This window comes from Rhincodon typus, chromosome 7, assembly GCF_021869965.1.
Source record: "Rhincodon typus isolate 14 chromosome 7, sRhiTyp1.1, whole genome shotgun sequence".
In the NCBI taxonomy this organism is placed as follows: domain Eukaryota; kingdom Metazoa; phylum Chordata; class Chondrichthyes; order Orectolobiformes; family Rhincodontidae; genus Rhincodon; species Rhincodon typus.
Window position 1 is genome coordinate 31,294,790 of NC_063338.1, and position 24,228 is coordinate 31,319,017.

Here is a 24,228-nt window from a genome sequence, read left to right on the forward strand (position 1 = left end):
GCTTCTATTCTTCTTACCAAAATGCATGGGGAGTAGTCAAGAGAATGGGATTGAGAAACATATCAGCCATTATTGAAGGCAAAGCATTCTCAATTTGCCAGATGGCCGAATTCTGCTCCTATATTTTATGGTCTTGTAAGCAAATTATAATAAAAATGCAAGATCTGTAGGGGATTGAGTTGTCTTAAGTCATTTTTTTTTGGCAGATAAGAGTACAATGTAGAAAAATTAGATTTTCCACTTTTTGCAGGAATAACAGAAAAGAAACATACATTATAAACAAAGAGAAAGAAATGCTGTGGTGCAAAGGGATCTGAGTGTTCTTGTAACTGAATCACAAAAATTCAGCATGTTGGTATAACAAGCAATTAAGAAGTCAAATGGAATATTGGCCTTTATTGCAAGGAGAATGGAGTAAATGTCTGGAGTACATAATTGATCACCTTATTTAAGGAAGGATATGTTGGAGTGGGTTGTTGTGGTACAGGGATATTGACCTGCCTCTGAGCAGGAAGCCTGGGTTGAAGTCCCACCTCCTCCAGTGGTTTTTAATAGCATCTCTGAACAGGTTGATTGCAAAATATCTATAAATGTGTCAGAGACAGTTCATAGAAGCTTTACCAGGCTAATACCTGGAACAACGCAGATTTTTTGTCATTTATATAAATAATTTGGATGTGAATATATGGTTAGTAAGTTTGCAGATGACACCAAAATTGTTGGCATAGTGGACAGCAAAGAAGGTTACATCTGAGTATAATGGGACCTTGATCAAATGGGCTGAGAAGTGGCAGATGCAGTTTAATCTAGATAAATGTGAGGTACTACATTTTGTTAGGGCAAATGTTATATTATTATATTATATTATTTTGTACTGACTCAGATGGCAACCTCTGACCATGGTGGCATGGTTGGTGTTGTAACCTCTAATGTTGGTCCAGGAGAAAGACAATGTCTTGTGCTTGCACCACCTCATCAGCAGGACCCACAGGTTTCTGCTCGCAAAGAGGGTTGGTGATTTCCTCCAAAATGACTGGGGCAAATGTCAGAAACCTTGCAGGGCAGCTGTGGACTGACTGTGCTTGTGGACTTTTAAAGATGGCGTGGTGTATGGGATGCAAGCCTTTTCGTGGATATCCGCCGTAAGACCATAAAAAGTAGGAACAGGAGTAGGTCATTTGACCCTTTCAGCCCACTCCATCATTCAGTAGAACCATGGCTGATCCAACCCGCCTTAAACATACACAAGCACTCTACCACCACAGCTCTCTGTGGCAACAAGTTCCAAAGACTCTTAACTCTCTGAGAGAAGAAATGCCTCCTCACCTGAGTCTTAAATTGGCACTCCTTTATTTTTAGACTACACCCTCTGGTCCTGGATTCTCCCATGAGGTGAAACATCTCATCATTTACCATGTCATGTCCCTTAAGTATGCCCCATTCAATGATATTACCTCTGATTTTTCTAAATTCCAATGAGTAGAGTCCCAATCCATTTATTCTTTGTCATAAGATGATCTCTCCATTGCCGGGATTATTCTAGTGAAACTTCCTTGAATTGCCTCCAATGAAATAATATTTATTCTTAAATAAGGAGACGAAAACTGCTCACAGAACTCCAGATGTGGTCTCACCAGTACCTTGTACAGTTGCAGTAAGACTTCCCTAGTCTTTTACCCGAACCCCCTTGAAATAAGGGCCAACATTGCATTAGCGTTCTTGATTACATGCTGCTCCTCTGTGCTAGCTTTCTGTATTTCTTGTATAATTACTGCCAAGCCCTTTGGTGTTGCAGAATTCTACAGTTTTTCTTCTTTTAAGTAATACTCTGTTCTTATGTTCTCCCTTCAACAACTTCACACTGTTCGCAACAATGGAACTTGACAAAAAAAAATGACATTCATATTTTCCCACATTATATTTTATTTGTCAATTTTTAGCCCACTTACTTAACCTATCAATATTTCTCCATAAACTGTTTGTATCCCTGTTGCATCCTGCCTTTCCACCTATTTTTGTCAGGTATAGATTTGATACAGTACATTCGCTTCCTTCCTCCAAGTCATTAATATATATTGTGAACAGTTGTCATCCCAGCATTGATTCCTGTGGAACCCAACTGGTTATAGGTCGCCAACTTGAAAAAGAACCTCTTATCCCCCACTCATTGTTTCATGCCATTAATCAATGCACTATCATGCCAATATTGTGCCTCCAATACCATGAGCTGTTACCTAATTACTTAAGCATTTGAGAGATACCTTATCAAACACCTCTGGAAGTAAAATACTAGTTCCTCACTATTCACTCTGGTTGACTCTTCTTTGAAAAATTCTTATTAGTCAGATACGAATTCCCTTTTGTTGAAGCTCTGCTGATTAAATTGTAATTTTCCAATTGTTCTGCTATTATTTCCTTAATTGATTCCAGTATTTTTGCAACAATAGACTAGGCAATTTCTGAAGAAGGGCCTAGGCCCAAAACTTCAGACTTCCTGCTCCTCTGATGCTGCTTGGCCTGCTGTGTTCATCCAGCTCCACACCTTGTTATCTCAGATTCTCCAGCATCTGCAGTTCCTACTATCTCCGGCCTACAGTTATCCACTGTTTTTTCTCCCTCAGTTTTTGAATAGGGGTATCACATTGGCAGTTTTCCAACCCCTTGAAAACTTACGACCAATGCATCAGCTATCTCTGTATCTACCTCTTTTAGGATCCTAGAATGCAAGCCATCAGGACCAGGGGACTTCTCTGCTTTTATCCTCATTAGTTTGTCTAATACTACTTCTCTAATGATGGTAATGACACTTAATTCCTCCCTGATATTTAGTATTAGTGGGAAGTTTGTGGTATATTGCACTGTAAAGACTGATGCAAAATATTTGTTCACTTCCTATGCCATTTCTTGTACCCAAAAAACTGTCTCTCAGATTCATTTTCTAAGGGGCCTATGTTCACTTTGACCACTCTCTTTTTATATATTTAAATAAGCTCTTATTGTCAGTTTTTGTGTTCCTTGCTAGTTTGGCCTCGGAGTTTATTTCTTTTTCTCTCTTTATTAACTTTTTAGTCCTGTTTTACTGCATTCTGAATTTATCCCAGTCTTTGGGGCTATCACTGATTTTTGACTGCTTATACGCTTTAAATTTCAACTTAATACTCTCCTTAACTTCCTTGGTTAGCCATAATTGGTTTATCCTTCTCTTGAATTCTTCCCTCCATACTGAGATATATTTTTGTTGGGAGTCATGAATTACTTCTTTAAATGTCTGAGTGGTGAGTTGTTCTGGGAGCAGCATGTAGTAAGATAAGAATAGGTTTGAGGTGAGGGAGGCCATAAAGGCAGGGAAGTTAGTTAACAAGGTGGATTTGGTAACAAAAGGTAAGAATCTCGCTTGGACTCATGGTGAAAAACCTTCCACAAAATTCAACGCAATTTGCTTTAAGTCAAAAAAAGGAAACTTCAACTCCTTGAATATTTTTAAGGCAAAGGTCAGTAGATTATTTTTAAACAAGGAGGTTAATGATCATCAAGAGTAGACATATGTGCAGGTTTGTTAATTACAATTCTATCAGCCATGGTCTGATTGGATGGTACAGCAAGCTTTATGTACTGGATGGCGTACTCCTAACCCTATTCTTTATTTATATATTTACACAAAAGTAGGGAGGTCTTGCTACAGCTGTACAGCACATTGATAGACTGCATCTAGAGTGCTATGCCCAGTTTTGATCACTTAAGGAACTACATACTGCAATTAAAGCAAGGTTTATTGGGTTGATTCTTCTGATGTAAGAGGGTTGCCTTATGAGGAAAGTTTGAGCAGGTTGGCTGTGTCAAGTTTAGAAGAATGAGAGATGATCTTATCGCAACGTAAAATTCTGAAGATGCTCAATGGGGTAGTTCCTGACAGGATGTTTCTCCTGGGAGAGAATCTTGAACTAGGGGCCATAGTTTCAAAATAAGGGGTGTCTCCTATCAAAGGAAAATGAGGAGGAATGCTTTCTCACAGAGGGAATATTCTGATTCTCTCCATCTCTCACACATGCTATCTCACTCTTCCTCCACTCTGATCCCTCCCCAGCAAACAGTGGAGCTAGGTTATAGGATATATTTAAGGGTGAGTTGGACAGATTTTTGATTGACAAGGGAATTGAAGGTTATTGAAGTTGGGCAGGAAAGTGGAGTTAAGGGTACATCACATCATCACAAAGTTATCAAAAAACCGAATAGGCTCAAGGGACTGAGTGACCTTCCTCTCCAATCATTTATGTTCTCTAATCCGACCTCTTATTACCTATTTATTATTAACATGCTGGTAGAGGGTTTGGAGGTTACCTTCTATGTTAACTGCCAAATCAGTCTTATTTTCTACTTTACTTTTCAACAGTATATTTCTCGTGGTTTTCACTTGAAATATTTGCCTAATATACTACCCTTTCAACGATGAATTAAGTAATGTCAACAAAAAAATATGTCCTTGTTAAAAGCAAACACTAAATTGTGGAACAGCATCGTTTTATCAAGAAAAATGAAAAACCAAATATTTAACTCCAGTCGGAACTGCTGCTAGTGAGTCTAAAATAGGAGACGATTCTCAGAATCCTCAGAAGTCAGAGCCTAATTTGAATAGCAGGATCAAGGTTTGATGACACCTTGTGAACATGCTCATTCGGTTCATCAAGTCCACACTGACCATCCCACCCAGACTTAGCCCACTACCCTGTCCTTGTACCCTGCATTTCCCATGGCTATTCCACCTAGCCTGCACATCCCAGGACACTATGGGCAATTTAGCATGGCCAATCTACCTAACCTGCACACCTTTGGACTGTGGGATGAAACTGGAGCACCAAGAGGAAACCCACGCAGACACGGGGAGAATGTGCAAACTTCACACAGACAGTCACCCCAGGGTGGAATCCCTGACACTGTGAGGCAGCAGTGCTAGCCACTAAGCCACCGTGCCACCCACAGAAATGACTCTAATTCTATGACTTTTCAATTTATTATTCTCTCCCCACCCATAAATTTGTACATATCTTATCGGGGACAATTTTTATTGGTCTCCACATAGATTTGACCTGTGCTTGCAACATCGGTGTAATTCCGATTGAGTGGGAACTGGTGTTGGAGCATGTAAATGAGGCCTGGGACTTAAAACATCAGAACATAATTCAGGAAATTCTTAAAGGTTGATCAACATGTGGAATACATTTTTCAAATGGAAGTAAAAACACTGAAATCATTCAAAAAAAATGTTGCAGTTGTGGAGTTGGGTATGGGTTTATAAATTCCTGGTGGATGAACCAAAGTGCACTGAATGGCCTTCCTCAATCTCTATCTTGTAGATAGGGTATGGAGGGCCTGAATTGGCTGTTTGCCATCAGCTCTAACCTACATGTTTCCAACCTTTTTTGCCAAATGGTTCTTCAGTTTTCTGACAGTATCTCCAGAGTCAACTCAACGGGTGAAGCCTGTTTCATGTCAATTTTCATTTATTATATATAAACTAATGCATATTTTGAATTTGTCAAAAGTATCCCTTAAAATAAGTTTCAAGTGGTCTGCTAAATGATAATTATACTACATTTTACACAACATTGCTATTTAAAAATGCAGTGGAACATGGTGTGCAGAAGCTGGTAAACAGCAAATTAAATGGAGACAGGTACATCAGGATTTCACGTTTCATTTCTTCCAGTGGGCAGTGCTATTGGATACTAATATGTCCTGTTGAATATACTTCAGGGATGCAATTTTTCTGATTTTACCAGATATTTCTTTTTCATTATGAGAGCCACACAAATTCTCCAGTGCTCGGACTAATGCGCCATCATTCACTTTACTGCTTCTCCAATCACAAAATATTTCTTTTCTACACTTGCTGCTAATAGGCTCTTCTGTGTCTCACTAATGAGCTAATGTATTAGCAGCAAGTGTAGGAGAAAAGAACAGCCTGAGATTAAAGGAGCTGTGGGACAGTGAGTGACAGGACTTTTAGTCTGAGCATTGGAGCAGCAATGGAGAGAGAACCTGTTTTGGTGTTCTGGGGAGAGGGAGGGACTGCAGATACAGAGTGAGACTGTCTGTATGCTTAACTTAGTGTTTACTACCTGTGTTAAAATGGGATTGAATCCAACCAGTATTGGGGTTTACCTTTAAACTATGATATGTTACTAAATAGGTTTGAATTAGCTGCAAAGGGAGAGGGGTTTAAAGTATCGGATCCTTGAAATTATATTGGACAGCTTGAACCATTATCATTAAATATATTTTGATTTTGTAGTTGATCTTTTACAGTAAGTGGTAATGATATGAATATTGTATGATTAATCTCAAGGTAAACTTTGTCTTCTCAAACTGGTAGATTATTGCTTCAATGCTACTAAAGTAATGCATCAAAGACCCATTTCTACGCAAACATCTGGAAGTCTGTGCACCGTAGAGGAGAATGCCCAACATCCTTCCTCCACTTGGTCACTTCATTTCCTTGCAGGAAGAAGTTTCAGATCCTTTTTCATTGACACAGTTACATCCCTGATACTTCCAATAATACTTGCCTTACCTGTGGTGAAATTATTCCTTGTTGCATCTACTTAATGCACTGACCAAGTGTCAAGGACCAATGTCACAATCCAAAATATATTGGGTTGGGCCATTTTTTAGATGTTCCTAATGGCTGCCTCGAATAGACTTTGGATCCCTATTCTATAAATGAGGAGCATAATAACGTTTTGGTACTCTGCTATGAAATTGGATAGTGATAATTGCAGCATGAGGGTGTGGATTCCAGTTTTGTTTTGTTCTCCAAGCAGAAGTAGGATGCTTCCCTTTACAAAACCCACCCACTCACATACCTCTTATTCCATGGCATTTCTGGTCACCATCTCCATTCTGAAACTATTTTCAGGCTTTCAGGAGGCAAAGAACCTAATATTCACCTTCTTAAATTGGGTGAGCTACCTGTGGTGCATAAAGGAAGCAGCAGCTCATCCATTGAATGTTGGGGCCCCATTTTAGGCCTGAAATCCAACTGAAAATAATTTCCACCTCCACATTATTCTGTTAGATTAACTTTGTGATATCCATAACTTATTTCCCGCACAATGGGAGATCAGCAAATAACATTAGAGTGAATTCATTTTATTGAGTTGTACAGAGCTATTTATTTCTGTTGAATAAGCATTGATCCTGCATTTGTCTCTTGTGAATTGTGACCTTTCTGTATGTTTGTTAATGTAACACATCAAATGCTGTTCTGGTCAAATGTAGTACAAAGAATAATACAGCTCAGGAATAGGCCCTTCAGCACCTCCATGCCTGCATCTAGTAGCACAATGAGAATGACCGCATAGGCAACAGGCAAGCTTCAGTAGGTTACCAAAGGCATGTTGCCTGAAAATGCTTCGAAATGTCAATAATCATCTTTGATGAACTGGATGTAGGATTGCTGTTTCCTGAAATGGTTCCAGATAGGCAGGAGCATGTAACGACATCATGATGACTTGACAATTGAATGCCCTTCAAGCCACTACTGCTGAGCTAACTTCACACATGGCACTGTTGGAGAACATTTTCTCAGGACACCCACTGCTATAATTATTCTTTAAACCCCTTCCTGGCGCTTGCATGTAATTTGAAATTGATTAGTTGACAGCCCTTCGATCGGATGGTTATGATTTTGCTCTTGGGCAAGTATTTGTGCTGAATGGGTAAATCTATGTCAAATTGAGTTCACTGTGGAAAGTGTGAGGTCACTCATTTTGGATCAAGAAAAGTAAATGTAAATAATGGTGAGCTGTTGGGATGAGAAAAGGCCTTTAAGTATCCATTTAGGTAACTGACTAATACCTGCTTTGCAGTTTAGAAAATGTAATGAAAGAATCATGGAATGTTGGATTTTATCTCAAAGAAAATTGAACTCAAAAAGGAGAAAATTAATTGTATAAAAGCTTTCATCAAACCCAATTTTGAATCCTGTATTCATTTCCTGTATGTGGGAACCACATCTCAGGAACGATATTTAAAAATTTGTTCATGAACAAATGTTCATGGGGCGGCATGGTGACTCAGTGGTTAGCACTGCTGCCTCAAAGTACCAGGGACCTGGGTTCAATTCTACCCTCGGGTGACTGTCTGTGTGGAGTTTTCACATTCTCCCTGCCATCTGTGTGGGTTTTCTCCGGGTGCTTCAGTTTCCTCCCACAGTCCAAAGATGTCCAGGCTAGGTAGATTGGCCATGCTAAATTGCCCATAGTGTTCAGGTATGTGTAGATTAGGTGGGATATAGGAAAGAGGCTGCGAGGGATGCTCTCAGGGTCAATGTAGACTGAAGGGCCTGTTTCCACACTGTAGGGATTCTATGATCTGTGAACTGTGGGCATTGCTGGCTAGGCCATCATTTGTTGCCAATCTCTGTTATCTTGGAGAAGGCAGTGATGAGTCATTGCAGTCATTGCAGTAGTACATTCAGTTGCGGGGGAGGATGTCCAGAATTTTGACTCAGCAAAAGTGAACACTGATACATTTCCAAGTCATGTGACATGAACAGGAACCTGCAATTACTAGTGTTCCTATGTGTCTGCTGCCTCTGCTTTTATTGGCAATAATGATCATTGGTTTGGAAGGTACCGTTGAACAAGTCTTGGCGAATTGCTGCAGTGCACTTTGGTGCACAATGATAGCAGTATACTATCTATAATGGCAGAGGGAGTAAATCATTAAGGTGGTTAGCAGCATGCCAATCAAATAGATTATTTTGTCCTGCATTGTTGACAATGAGGGCAGTGCAGGTTCAACAGAATTGACACCAGCATTTAAAGAGTTAAATTATAAGCACAGTTTGAGTTAACTTGATTTGCATTCTCTTGAGTTTAGTAGATTGAGAAAAACTATAACCAAGGTGTTTACAATTATTTCATTGATTTGGTGAGGTAAATACAAAGAAACTATTTCCACTCATGGAGAATTCATGATTTGAATATTTGAACGTGGTAATTTTAAAAACATTCAGAAAACACTTTTTCATACAAGGTAATGGGAATTCTAAAATCGAAAGTGCTGGAGAAACTCAGCACATCTGGCAGCATCTGTGGAGAAAGAAACAGAGTTTCATGTCCAGTATGATGATGTTTCAGAACTTTCGAAGAGTGTGCCAGACCTGCCACGTTTCTGCAGCACTTTGTTCTTATTTCAGATGTCCTGCATTCTTAATATTTTGTTTTTTAATGGAATTCTGAACTTGCCCCCACCCCTTCCCCACAAAAAAAAGCTGTGGCTTTTGAGCCAAATGAAGCTTTCAAGACTGATATAAATGGGCTTTTGTTGGATAAGATTATAACTAGATTCAAAGGTGACTTAGAGACCAGTTGCCATTTGGGTTAAATGAGGGGTTAAATGATCTACATCATTAGACCCACATTTAAGTAAATGTTGAACAATATATTCTGCGAAGGGAAAAATGGGTGTTCTTAGGCATAGTGATGAAAGCCTTGTTTTTTTTCTCATGCTTCTGTTAAGGCATTTCCTCCAAATGTCTGAGCTCCAGTCATATTTTATTGGCCATTTGGACATTTTACAGAAGTTGTATCTTTTAAGCTACCCACATGTATATTACTATATATTACTGAAGGTCTAATTTCATTGAATCAATGAATTATATAACACTAAAGAAGGATCTTTGGTAGAGTTATCTAATTAGTCCTGCTCATTTGTTCTTTTCCCATAGCCCTGATACTTGTTATTAGTCCTACAGCAAGATAGCTTTATTAGGAAGCATTGACTTCATAATCATTCCATCAATTTTTATTTTGAGGATAGATGAACATATGTTTTAATATAAAATGGCTTTGCTTTCAAAGGACTTGAAATTTAACTGAGTGCTATTCATAACACATTGGTTAATACACTTTGTAAATTTCCTTAGTTCATCTGTGGAAAATCTGTTTAAATAGCTATAATAATACCTAATGTCTTTAGTGTAGTAAAGCATCCTAAGATGTGTCACAGGATTGGAATCATATAAAAATGGACTCACCCAAAGAAGAAAACATTAGGACAGACAATCAAAAGCTTGATCAAAGAGGTAGGTGTTAAACAGGAAACAAAAGTGAGGAGGGGGAGAGATTGAAGGAATGATCTCTAGAGGTTTAACTGCCTTTCCTTCAGTCCTGAGTACCTTATGCTGGTGCAATAAAAGTTCAAGAAGCACTAAACATTGCATGTGAAGGAACATGGTGTTCCTGAAGGATTTTATAGGGCTGAAGAATGTAAGAGATGAGAAGGGCGAAGTCATGGAAAGATGTGAACATGAGGATAAGGATTTTTAAATTGAGGTCTTTCTGGACGGGAGCTAATATAGATCTGTGAATACTGAGGGTTTTTTAATCATTTGTGAGATATGGGCATCACAGGCTGGGCCAGAATTTATTGCCTGTCCCTAGTTGCCCTTGGGAAGGTGGTTGTGAGCTGCTTCTTGAACTGTGATCTATTTAGTTTACATAAACCTACAATGCCCTTAAGTTGGGAGTTCCAAGATTTTAACTCAGCAATACCGAAGGTATATAGATATGTTTCCAAGTCTGGATGGTGTGCGGCTTACAAAGGAACTTCTCATGTATCTACTGCCCTTGTCCTTCTAGGTGGTATTGGTTGTGGGTTTGGAAGATTCTGTCTAAGAAACCTTGGTGAATTTCTGTAGTGCATCGTGTACACACAGCTACTACTGCGTGTTGGTGATGGGTGGACTGGAAGTTTGTGGATAAGGTGTAAATCAAATAGGTTGTTTTGTCCTGAATGATGTCAAGATCCTTGATTATTGTTTGAGCTGCACTTACCAGTCAAGTCAGGAGTATTCCATCAGACTCCTGATTTATGCCTTGTAGATGGTGGATCTGCTTTGGGAGTCGGGTGAGTTACTCACTGCAGGATTCCAAGTTTCTGATTTGCCCTTGTAACCACAAAACATTATATGGCTATTCCAGTTCAGTTCTTGATTAGTGGTAATTCCCAGGATATTGACAGTGGGTATTCAGTGATTGTATAATAGTCATTGAATGTAAAGAGACAATGGCTAGATTCTGTCTTATTGGTCATAGGCATTGCGTGACATTTGTGTGCCATGAATATTACCTGTCATTTGTCAACCCAAAACTGGATATTGTTCACATCTTACTGCATTTGGCCATGGTGTTCTTCGGTATCTGAGAAGTTGAAAATTGTGATGAGCATTGTGCAGTTATGAGCGATCATCCTCACTTCTGCTGTTATGATGGCGGGAAAATCTTGGATAAGGCAACTAAAGGAGGTTGGGTGAAGTTCATGTCTTGGAGCTGAGATGAATGACCTCCAACAACCACAACTATCTTCCTTTTGCCAGATATGACTCCAGACAGCAGTGAATTTTCCACCTGATTTCCATTGAATTCAATTTTGTTAGGTTCCTTGTTTCCACACTCAGTCAAATATGGCCTAGATATCAAGGATATTCACTCTCAGTCCACTCTGGAATTCAGCTCCTTTGTCCATGTTTGGGCCATCTCTGAAATGAGATCAGGATCTGAATGCCTCTGGTGAAACCCAAACTGAGCATCAGTGACCAGGTTATTGATAAACAAGTACTGCTTAGTAGTGTAGATCACACCTTCTAGCACTTTACTAATGATGAAGAGACTGATGCAGTGGGAATTGGTAGGGGTGAATTTGTCCCGCTTTTTGTTACAGCATGTACTTGGGCAATTTTCTAGATTATCAGATAGATGCTAGCGGTGTTGCTGTAATGAAACAGCTTGGTTAAGGACACAGAATGTTCTGGAGCACAAGTCTTCCATACTATTGCTGGAATTTTGTCAGGGCTCATAACCTTTGCAACATCTATTACCTCCAAACTTGTCTTGATATTACATTGAGTGAATTGAATTGTCTGATGACTTGCATCGGAGATGCTGGGAACCTGTGGAGGAGGCCACTCGGTATTCCTATCTGAAGGGTCTTGAGAATATTTCAGCCTTACCATTTGCACTGACGTTCTTGGCTTCATCTGACGTGGGATACTTTCGAAGTTTCCTTCAGTGAGTTGTTTAATTGTTCATGACCATTCTTGTCTGAATATGGCAGGCTTTCAGAGCTTGCATTTAATCCATTTGTTGTGGAATTTCTTAGCTCTATCTATCACTTGTGGCTTGTGCTGTTTGGCATGTGAATAGTCCTGTTGGTAGATTCACCAGATTGACACCACATGTTTGGGTATGCCTGGTGCTGCTCCCTGGCTAAATGGTAATGGTAGAATGGGGGAATATGCTAGGCCATGAGATTGCAATTTATGTTGGAATACAATTTTGCTGCTGCTGATGGCCCATAGCACCTCAGGGATGCTCAGAGTTACTAAATCTGTTCCAAGTCTATTCACTTTAGCATGGTGATAATGTCACAGAACACAATGAGATATTCTCCATGCAAGGATCGGACTTTGTCACCACTGGGACTGTGCAATGATTGGTCTTATTAATGCTGTAAAAGACAGATGCATCTACAGCAGGCAGATTGGCAGGATGCGGTCAAGTTTTTTGTTTCCCCTTCTAGTTTGTTCCAACACCACATGCCACAGACGCAGTCTAGCAGCTATGCCCTTTAGGATTTGACTAGATTGGTTGGTAGTGGTGCTGCCAAGCCACTCTTTGTGATGGATATTGAAGTCCCCCATTCCTAGAATATTTTCCACCCTTGTCAAGCTCAGTATTCCCTCCAAGCGCAGTTCAACATGTACTTTTTGACAGCGTTATTACATTTTGTAATAATTCCTATCACAACTTTCACCTTTGATATGCATCTTGCTCTTTAACAGCAAAGCAATTACATTTTTTAAAGAGGATAAAGTTGTTGTATTTGTCAAATACTCCATACAGTGTGAACCCGAGTGATATAATCAGGAAAGTCTTCATTTTGATTTGATGTCTAAATGATCTAATGTCAGCCAGGAAGTTGGTGGGAATCCAACAAGTAGCGTTGGTGAGCTGGGGAAGAGGGGCGTTTTTTGGGTGCAGTGAATGAATTGGACTAGCCTGTTCCTGTTTCTTATCCACGGGATGTACTGCACAGATGAACTGAGATGGATTTAGCAGTGAAGCCTTCTGTAATTAAATAGCCTGCTGACATTCACAGCCAAATTTCATGAAGAATAGTCACTTGTGAGAGTTATCTGTGAAACTAACTGAGTGAAATGGATACTTTAGGAAATTTGGAGAAAGGACCACCGTAAGTTACAATTTATGTTAAATGACACTTATACTCAGCATTATTCAGTTTCATCTTGCTGAGTATATATCCACCAGTTTCTTCTCTTTCAAGTTTAAACTGCCTATTTCGAGCACTTTTGAATTTGCATCACATTTTAATTGTCATCTTCCCAAGATGTACAAACACAGCAGAATTTGAACAAATACCAGCATTTGGAACAAATAGGGTACAAAATTTGCAAGCAATTAATTGTATGCAGTATGTTTTGTGGAAAGATGAATGCAGCAACTGAATTAAAGAAAAGACTCCTGCAAATCAGTGTGCAATTTTGTAGCCAATTTCAATGATCCTGCTGTATACCTACACAATACTGTATATCATTTAAAGAGGACGGTTATTTGAGGGGAAAAAACTGCCTAAGGGAAAATAAATACAAGCATCATTGCTATTGTGACACTGGAGTCATGAAACTTTACATGGTAGAAGAGGGCATTAAATATTTATAATCTAGATTTCTTTTCTGTTCTTCATTCCATTTATAGCAGCTTTGTCAATAGCAGGCCAGTTTTCAGTCATTTCTGCTTGGATGACTCAGTGTAAAAAAGAGATGCGGGCGGCTCTGTTCTGCCGACACATACTTTATATGGTGCAGATTTAAAAAAAATAGGATTTACATTGAAAAATACAGAACTGTCTTGTGCATTTAATTAAAATAATCTCATCAGTATAAATTGCTGTTGTAAAGTTTTGCCTAGGGGAGCTGTTGAAAACATTTTCTATCACATTGTCTACAGATCTACACAAGAGCAGCTTTGTACCACTTCCATGGGGAATGCTGTATTGAAAGAAACCATCAGAATTTTCTGGATAAATTAAGTCACTGCTGCATGTCCTTTCCTTTTTTAAAACTAAATGTTGTATATTTCTTCAAAAGTTGTTAGAAGTAAATTAGAGAAGTCAACTGTATTGATCATCTCAGACTTTAATTAAACCATAATTTAATTGATAATTGTGCAGAGCTTCACTACAACTAATGACTTGTTGACTCGAACCATTTCTTAAGATTTATGAGCTTGTCTATGATCTATGTAACCTTTATACAAAAGGTATGTTGATTGTTGTGTGGAATAAAACATTTGGTTTTATATTTGGGTGGAGGAGCTGGGAGAACAGTTTCTTACTAATGGTGTAACTAAAAAGAATGTGTCCCTTGAAGGAAAATCAACATTATTTTCTGTTAACCTTCAAGGCTTTAAGGCATGATAAGAACATGAATCCTCTTGCAGTGCTGATAATGATTACCAGGTCTTCAAGGAAAGAAAGTGGTTCACAGCTGTTAAATGCAGGCTGTATATATTATTAGCACAAAACAGTCTAACACAAAAGAAGCATAGACACTTAAAACAAAGACTAAAATAGCAATCAGCACAGTGTCAAAATTGTTACACCATGCATTTGTAATTCATATAATTTCCTGCTTCTGTGCAACTGCTTTGAGAGATTGTTTACTATACACCTAGCGGACCCACTGCATAATGTATAACACACTTATTTCTATTCTAAATCTTATTCATTTCTAACATCCGACTATTTGATAACACATGGAGAGAAGCAACTGTAGAATTACTTGTAGCTAGTAATAGATTACTTTTGAATAATTGTAATATAATAACAGAACTTTTACGCCTTAAATCCACACTTGTGTTCAAAGCTTGCAATCACCTCACCCTTTCCATTATCCTCCAACCCTAAATCACTCCAAAAACACTTGTGTTCCTTTAATTTTAGCCCCTTGTTCTGACTTCCTACCTTACCATTAGTGGGTAGACCTTTAGCTGTCTAAGCATTTGGTCTGTGATTTCCTCCTTACACCTGTAACTCTACTTTGGTTTCTGTATCTTCCTTCTTACTGCCTTTGGGCTTCTTTTTAATGTCTATCTCATTGGCTAAACCTTTTCTTATCTCTTCAAATGGCCCTTTCTTTATCTAAATGTGCTCTGGTGAACTGCCTTGAGATATGTTACGACATTGATTCCATTGAAAGAAGCTGTATAAATGTAAGTAATGTTGAAGACAAAATCTCTTAATTAGCTAAAATAGAACGGTTTAGAAGGCTAATGAAAAACTGACCTTTATCTGGAGGATTGAATCCAAAAGGGCAGAAGTGAGGCAATAGTTACATAAAACTCTCTGAGCAACTGCATTCAGGAAGGATATGTGGCAGGGGTGGGGGGAGGGAAAGGGGGCGATGTCTTTGATTTACAAATATACAACTTATGAAGGCAAATATGTACAAAGATGATTCAATATATACATTTTGTTCTGACTTGCATACAAATCTATTTCCAAACAGACTCTGGAACAGAACCTGTTGGTCTTGATTTCCTTGACCTTGGCGGACTAACCTGGTCTGAGAGTTTTAGGGATATCTTGGACTTTTACCTTTCGAAACCAATTTCCTTGGCAGTGTGAATTATATGGACCACATATGGACCATGTATCTCGGTAGAAATACTGATTAGCTGTCCGTGAGATCTCAAACGACAAGTCAAAGGGGTCTTCCTGATGCTATGCACTAGCTTTGGTAACACAGACTTACACAGACTACTGATATTTCTAACCAACCTGTTCAGATATGTTATGACCAGTATCCTCTCTAATTTTTTTACCAGCTTCCTAGGGCTTTGAGTCCTGTGCATGGCAGCGACTTCCACAACCGGATGTCAATATGGTGATGAGCATACCCACACCAATCACCATGCACGGAACATTGGAGCAGCTGTGCATACGCCCAACTGTGCAGCTTAGAGGGAACTTGAGTTAAGACACACATCTGGAGCAGGTGGAACTTGAACCTAGACATCCTGGCTCAAAGGTAGTGTCTTCTCTTTGTTAGCCAGTCTTCTATCCATGCTCCCTTCAACTACTTCCAACACAAAGAACAAAGAACAGTACAGCATAGGAACAGGTCCTTCAGCCCTCCAAGCCTGCGCCAACACATTTTGCCCTTCCATACTAAAACTGTCTTCACTTACAGGATCTGTATCCTTCTATTCCCTTCCTATTCATGTATCCATCCAGGTGTTTCCTGAATGCTGCTAACATGTCTGCTTCCACCAGCTCCTCTGGCAGCATATGGCAGGCACACACCACTCCTTCTATGAAAAACCTGCCTCACACATCTCTTTTAAACATCCCGCAAACCCCTCCCTCACCTTCCAATACCTTGAACCTGTGTTCCCTAGTAATTGTCCCCTCCACCCTGGAAAAACTCTCATACTGTTCACTCTATCCATGCCATTCACAAACTTATAAACTTCAATGAGGTTGCCCCTCAACTTCTTGCATTCCAGTAAAAACAAACATAATTTATCCAACCTTCCTTCATAGGTAGAATCTCCCGTACCAGGCAATATTCTGGTAAACCTTTTCTGTACCCTGTTCAAAGCATCCACATGCTTCTGGTAGAGTGGTGACCTGAACCATACGCAATATTCCAAGCATGGTCTAACAATTCTATAAAGCTGCAGATAACGTGCCTTTCCTTATACTCAATGCCCGTTCTAATGAAGGCAAGAATGCCATAGGCCTTTTTCACTACCTTATCTACCTGCTCTGCCACCTTCAGTGATCTGTGGACCTGCACACCCGGATCCTTCTGCATGTCAATACACCTAAGGGTTCTGCCATTCACTTCCGTCTGTATTTGACCTTTCAAAATACATCACCACACATTTGTCTGGTTTAAACTCCGTCTGCCATTTTTCTGCCGATGCCTCCAACTGATTTATGTCCTGCTGTATCCTTTGACAATCCTCCTCATTATCCGCAACTCCACCAGTCTTTGTATCGTCTGCAAACTTACTAATTAGACCACCCACGTTTCCTCCAAATCATTTATTTAGAGCATGAACAGCAGAGGTCCCAGTACTAACCCCTGTGGAACCCTGCTAGGCACAACCCTCCATTCCAAAAAGCATCTTTCCATCTGACGAGGGCAGCTTAATAAATGGGCACACCACTACTGACAAATTCTCCTCCAAGCCATTTACTGTCCTGACTTGGAAATACATCACTATTCCCTCTGTTGTTGGGTCAAAATTCTGGAACTCCCTCCCTAACAGCATTGTTGGTCTAACTAAACCAAATAGGCTGCAGTGATTCTAAAAGGCAGTTCACCACCACCTTCTCAAGGGCACCTAAGGATGGGCAATAAATGTTGGGCCATTAATGAATTGAAATATATCCCTAGGTTGTGCAACGAGGTATCCCACAGCACAAAGAAGAAATCAGTGTGGAAACCCAGCTGGCCAGACAGTGCAATCTGACAGGTGAGGTGTGTGTACCAAATTTGCACACTGCCCATCTTGATCAAGCCCTGGGGAATAGGTTGCAAATTATGACTCCTGCACCCAAAAACAAACCAGGAAATATAAAGCTAGAAATATAAAGTACATTGAATTAATGTACAGCAAACAAAATAAGTGTTGGGAAATACAAATGTGATGAACAAAGGAAGACTAAAGACAGATGGGAGTACTTAAAAATAACTTTCTAAAATCAACATTAATTTGCTCCTGAGGAAAGGAGATTCCACATTATAAATTTAATTTTGAACATTAGAGAGATCATTCAATTAACAACTTATTGTGGAATTACAAGCTTTCTGTCTAAACTCCCTCTCTCGCACTCTCTCTCTCACTCACTCTGTCTCTTACTCCCCTGCACGCACAAGTCCTAACTTAGTCCTTTTTAGCATGGAATAAGTGGACAAGTACACTATGTTTCTGCATTGCTGTTGATTAAATGCTGAGTGTATCAATAAGAACTGCAACAGCACACCCTGAGACAGAACAGGGTATTTCTGACAATAATTTCCCATGTGTTCCTGTTACCTCTTGATATTGGCATACAATGTGAAATTCACTATTAATATTGCAGCAAAATCCAGGTCATCATAAAACCGTCCCTGTCAAACAATGTTGGTCACTATATTAGGAACAGAACAAACTTGCTTTTGAGCCTGGAATTGCTCTCATTTTTATCAGAGAGACTAGCTGGTCTGCAGAATCATTTCCAGTACAACTCTGAGAATCGATAGTTTTCCAAATTTAATTTGTGATTATTTAAAGATGCACAAATGCAGTCAGCATTTATATAGCAACTACTCACAACATCAGGACTCAATTTAAAAGCTTCATAACCAGTTAATTGTTTTTCTACCATTTTCATTTTTTGTCAACATCTGGAATGATGATGTATGCAGCGTGTTGTGAGAATACAGCAAAGAAGAAAAGCTGCTATTGCTACCAAGAGTGGTTGACAGTAAAGTGGACTATTACTTTGACGATTATAATGTAGCACATACAGGCTGCAAAGTGATAGGTTAATTGAATATGTAAGAAGGGGCAGATAGTATATAACATGTTTAAGTCAGAGGTTATTTGCTTTTGCAATAGGAATAGAAAAGAATAGATTTTAAAAGGTCTGAAACTCTTAAATGTTGATGCTTAGAGACATTCTGCAGGATTTTCATTGCAGGAATCAGGACCATGACAGAATCTAGTGGAAGTCTAGAGCACTGTGGTGAATAAAAGTTCTTCTTGAATGGCCATTTAACAGCCAGAAGGCAGACTCTCCATTTCCAATTAAGGATGGCAGATGGCTCTTGAAACTCGATGGCAAATAAGCCCTCCAGTACAGAAGAAGCAAAAGGCTCCATTTTCAGTTGTGAGAAAATGGGCATCCCATCATCAGAAACATTCTCTCTCCAATTTTTTTAAACTTTAAAATTTATAAGAAATGCCTTTGGTAGCCAAGCCACCATTGTGGAAGGGGACACCTACCCCAGGGCCACCATCAGCTGTACTTGAAGCCAGGCAAGTAAGCAGAGACTGAAAGCCTTCTTGGAACACTGCCCCTGCTAGTCTGCCACTGGAGGGGCAGCAACTCCGGCAATTGGGGGATTCCCTCATGCCTTGGATACTAAAAGGAAAATTCTAGTCAAGTATCTGATAATGTGTTGGAATAGTTCTTTAAACAGCCATAATTGACCATGCAGCATGCCTGGGATGGGATTTTGGGTTCCTGGATTGTGCCAGGAAACCAGCATGCCAGCCAGTGGTGTGTAATATGACAAAGTTCGCAGGTGATACTAAAATAGGTAGGAAAGCAGGCAGTAATGAGGAGATAAAATAGTTTACAGATGGATATTGATAAGCTAGGAGAATGGGCCAAAATCTGGCAGATGGAGTTTAATGTGGATAAGTGCAAGATTGTCCATTTTAACTAGAAAAATAGAAGGGCAAATTTATTATTTAAATGGAAAGCAGACTCAAAGTGTGTCAATGCAGAGGGATCTGGATGTCTTTGTGCTTGAATCACAAGACGTGGGTATGTTAGTGCAGTATATAATAAGAAAGACAAGTAGAATCCTGACATTTATTGTAAAAGGACGAACTATAAAAGTAAAAAAGTGTTGTTACAATTATGGGCAGTTTTGGTCTCCTTGCTTGAGGGAGGATATTTTGGCACTGTAGGCAGTTCAGAGGAGGTTCACCGGGTTGATTCCAGAGATGAAAGGGCTGTTATATGAGGAGCAGTTGAATAATTTGTGCTAGTATTGGTGGAATTCAGAAGAATGAGGGGGGATCTGATTGAGGTATATAAAGTGTTAAAGGGGATTGATAAGGTAGATGTTGAACAGATATTCCCCCTTGTGGGACAGTCTCAAACAACACGTCATAAAGTGAGAGGAGGTAGGTTCAAAACAAATGAGGAGAAACTACGTCTCTCAGAAGTTTGGGAATCTGTGGAACTCACTGCCCCACAATGCAGTGGACACAGAATCAATCAACAGATTCAAGAAAGAAATAGATATGTTTCTGATGAAAAGCAGAATGAATGGGGAGCAGGCAGGAAAGTGGAGTTGAGACCAGGATAAGATCAGACACGATCATGTTAAATAGCGGAATGGGCACAAAGGGCTGAATTGCCTATTCCTGCTCCTAATTCCTATGAAATTTCATGCCTGCCTTTCTCCATGCTTGCTGTCTTAAAAAAAATTAGCCTTGGGGTTTACATGAACAACGAACACCAGGACTGGATTTTCATCAAGGAGACGTGAAGCAAGAGAAATTTTACAACTGTGCATTTCTGCCTTTGTCCTGGAGGAGCTGCCTATCCTGTTTTCACATTGGACTGGACATAACCCTACTGCCAGGAGTAATGGATGCAGGCATTTGGTGAGACCAGGTTAGAAGGCCCTCCATTTACTGGTACAGTAGCTCAGTTGTACACATGGTTGTTAGATCCTCATCTCTTGCCTCTTCCTTCCATGCTCCTACAAATGCCCACTCATCCATTATGGAGTGGTAGACAACCAAACAATCTGCTATGGTAACAATGTTTAAAATATTCATGAAATAAAAGAACACTACTCAACATTATCTATGAACAACACTGCCATCTTACTTTTCCATAAACCTGCCAATCAAACATAAACATTGCATATCATTTTGAAGAAACTTTTAATTGACTTCACATCATTTTTTGTTGTGCAAAAATATACTTGGGCTTTTTAAAAACAAGCTCAAAGTAAGACCAAGTTATTATGAGATAATGTCAATTAAACAAAACTAGCATTCCCCTCTTGGGCCAAGTCCCATTAATCATTCTTGGATCTCAGACAAGCATTCATAATGAGAACATCTGGTAAATCAGATGCCTGGCCATCTGTTCCACCTCGTTTTGCTGATATGGTTGCAGGCGGTATGTAGAGTGGGGAGGAAGTGAGGGTTTGATAGACTGACATTGTTACAATTGGGCCAATGTCCTAGTAAATGAGGGCAGCCATTCAAATTTGCCAGCCTTCCATCCATCTGCCTCTGCTTTGAGGATGCTCACATCTCATGCCAACTCAGTGAAATAGAGATATGACAGGTGGGGATGTCCTTCCTGATAATTCAGCCCAACATTTCAGGTGGATGATCTTTCTCAAGTTAAAGGTCATCAGACTGAAATGTTGATTTTTTTTTTCTTTTCTCAGATGCTGCCAGATGTGTGAGTATTTCCTATTTTTATTACTAATCCAAATTGCTCTGATCAGGGCAGTAGTCTTTTGTCTCCTTTGGTTCATATGTTTATTTACTTGCCTTGCCAAAATGCATTAGTTTTTGTCTGAACTATTCCTGTTGTGAAAACATCATATTTTGACAGCTCTCTGTTAAAGAAGTTTCTTTAAACAGATTTCTTCACTCTTTACTGATTCCCCAAACAAAATAAATAGTATTTCCCTATTCACCTAATTAAAACCTGTTTTAAAACAATATAGTTTTTTCTTAACCTTCTTTATTTCATGGGAAATAGTCCTAGAATGTCAAGTCTCACTTCATTACTAGTTGAAATCAACCTGCTAAAACTACATTGGACAGACTAGCTTTAATGACCTTTCCATAATAGGTTACTCTAAATGTAGATACCCTGTCATAATTGTTACCTTGTGCAAATAATCTTTTTACATTCCAATACACTTTTTTAATGTCTATATTTGCAAAACCAGTATTATTACTGGTTTTCATGACGATTTGACCCGCATGGTCATGTGTAAGGACCCAAAATGAGTCCATGCAGAAAACCCCAGTGATGTAGACACCACTCCTAACTGAATCAGAAGGTTGATCAGAGTTGGCAACATATTCTAGGCCAACATTTCACTGCTATACTGAGGGAGTACTGTATTGTTGGACGTACTGTGTTCTGAGTAAGGTGTTTGCTTGTACATGTGAGCATAATATGTCTCATGAAACCATCCTAGGAAATGTAAAGATTTTCTCCAAGTGTCCTAGTCAGCCTATTATCCCTCAACCAACAATAAAAACATTAATTTGCCACTTGGCTCATTGCTGGATGTGAAGTCTTGCTGTGAGCAAATTAGCTGCCATGTTTCGTTACATTACAACAGTGGGTTCACTTCAAAGGTAATTTATTGGCTGTGAAGCATGTTGGGACATCCTGATGGGGTACTGTATAAACTTATGTTCTTTTCTCTAGCCGATAGATTAACTGATTTATATTTGCTCGTATTTTCCTGACTTCTTGAATATTGCTTGCAAAGTCTCCTCTTCAGTCCAGGAGTATCTTAAACAAAGTCTGTCAGCTTAACAGAGGCTTGAAGCAGACCTTGAGCCTTCCATTTTTGTCTTGCTCATTTCCATAGTGTATGTTCCCGTACACAGGAACAACTGAGGGAACTTCTAACAGTCTATATTTAAGTTAATTCAGAACATAAATTCAGGGATCCAAAAATTTGATCACCCTGAACATAACCCAGCTTCATATAATACATGATGTATGCATACAGTAATAGCATAAGTTGTAATTGATTACACCAGCAATATATCAGTCAAGGTTCAGTTATTTGGTTAAAGTCTTCAATTTTTTTAATCTGATTGTTTCAAATGAAATCTTGATTTTATCTTTTTAAAATCACTCTTCTGATTAAAAATGGCATTTGAGTGAATTATTCTCTTTAGAATATTTCCATTTTAAGTGCTGTTTCTCACGGGTTTTTAAATTACATATTCTCTTTAGTTTTGCAGTTGTTGTAATATACTGCAGTGCAGTGCATTCATTTTATATTTTCAGGTAATTACTGTGAATGTGATTTGAGAGTTTCTTCTCGTCATATTTTATGCTGACTCATTTAGGGGTTATGAGTTACAATGATGTATATTCCTCCAAATGATTGGTAAATTTTGCAACAGGTATAGTTCAATTGAAGTCTGTCTTGAATAAAATTAGCTTCATTTGAATAAAAGTAAAGTAGAGAGGAGGATATAAAAAGATCTTAAAGTGTGCAGTCATATTTTTCAGAAAAAAAACATGACAAAGCAGTCACCTATGAGACTCCTCTGACCAGAAATAAAAGACTCTGAAATACGTACAGTAATTAAATGCACAAAAGCAAGAAATGTGAAGAATTACTCACTAATTTATCTTAACACCTTGTCAGAGTCAAACGTAAGAGATAAGTAAGAATTTGGAGAGACAGTGGCAATGTTATTGGACTAGTAATCCAGAAGAAAATGCTCTTCAGACATCGATTCAAATCCCAAATCTTAATTCTGGAATATAAAACTAGTCTAAGTAACAGTGACTATGAAAACATTGATTGTTGTAAAACCCATTTAGTTCACTAAACCCTTTAGGAAAGGAAACCTGCTGGCCTTACCAGACTTGCCAATATCCCACGAAAACAGAAAAAGTTCCTTTTTGAGGAAGGGTCACCGGGCCCGAAACGTTAACTCTGTTTTCTCCTTCACAGATGCTGCCAGACCTGCTAAGCTTTTCCAGCAACTTTGTTTTTGTTCCTGATTTACAGCATCAGCAGTTCTTTCAGTTTTTATTAAACATCCTTTTTGGATGGAACGTCATGTAACCTGAATATTTTTAACTTACCCATTTCTAGTATTCACCAGAAAATAAAAATAAAATCACAATGTCATGAGAATATTTTGTTTTTTTTTAATTTCTAAATAATATTAACCTGCAGGAAATGAAGGTTCTGGAGAAACCATTCTGAAGAAAACCTCATCATGTGATATTTGCCAATTTGGAGCAGAATGCGATGAAGATGCAGAAGATGTTTGGTAAATGTATTACTTAATGGCAAATATTAATTGTTGTTAACATCTACAAACTGTAAATGCAACAGCATCACTGGCACACTTTATTAATTAGAAGTTCTTATCTTAGTGAGTCAACTGAGACTTTTACGACCTGGATTTAAATTCAGGCCCTCTAATAAGATGAAAGTCCATCTATCTCGCAACTTTGAATCTTCGTGGAAGTCTGGCCTCTGTTCTCAGCAGATGTCTTAACCTGCATCCAGATATTAATATTCAAATTTTAATTCTTAAGGTAGACTAATGTGGGACTTAGGGAGATAACAAGGTGTAGAGCTAGATGAACACAGCAGGCCAAGCAGCATCA

At 38.9% G+C, this 24,228-nt stretch overlaps 1 protein-coding gene across 2 annotated transcripts in view; it reads left to right on the top strand.

The window, feature by feature from the left end:
* Positions 1-24,228, top strand: part of LOC109919874 (tomoregulin-2-like) — an 85,307-nt gene that overhangs the window by 34,278 nt on the left and 26,801 nt on the right. For both annotated transcript variants that reach the window (XM_048598823.1, XM_048598822.1), the window contains exon 5: positions 23,789-23,885. In XM_048598823.1, coding sequence (XP_048454780.1) covers positions 23,789-23,885 — 97 coding nt within the window. The remainder of the gene's footprint in view (positions 1-23,788; positions 23,886-24,228) is intronic.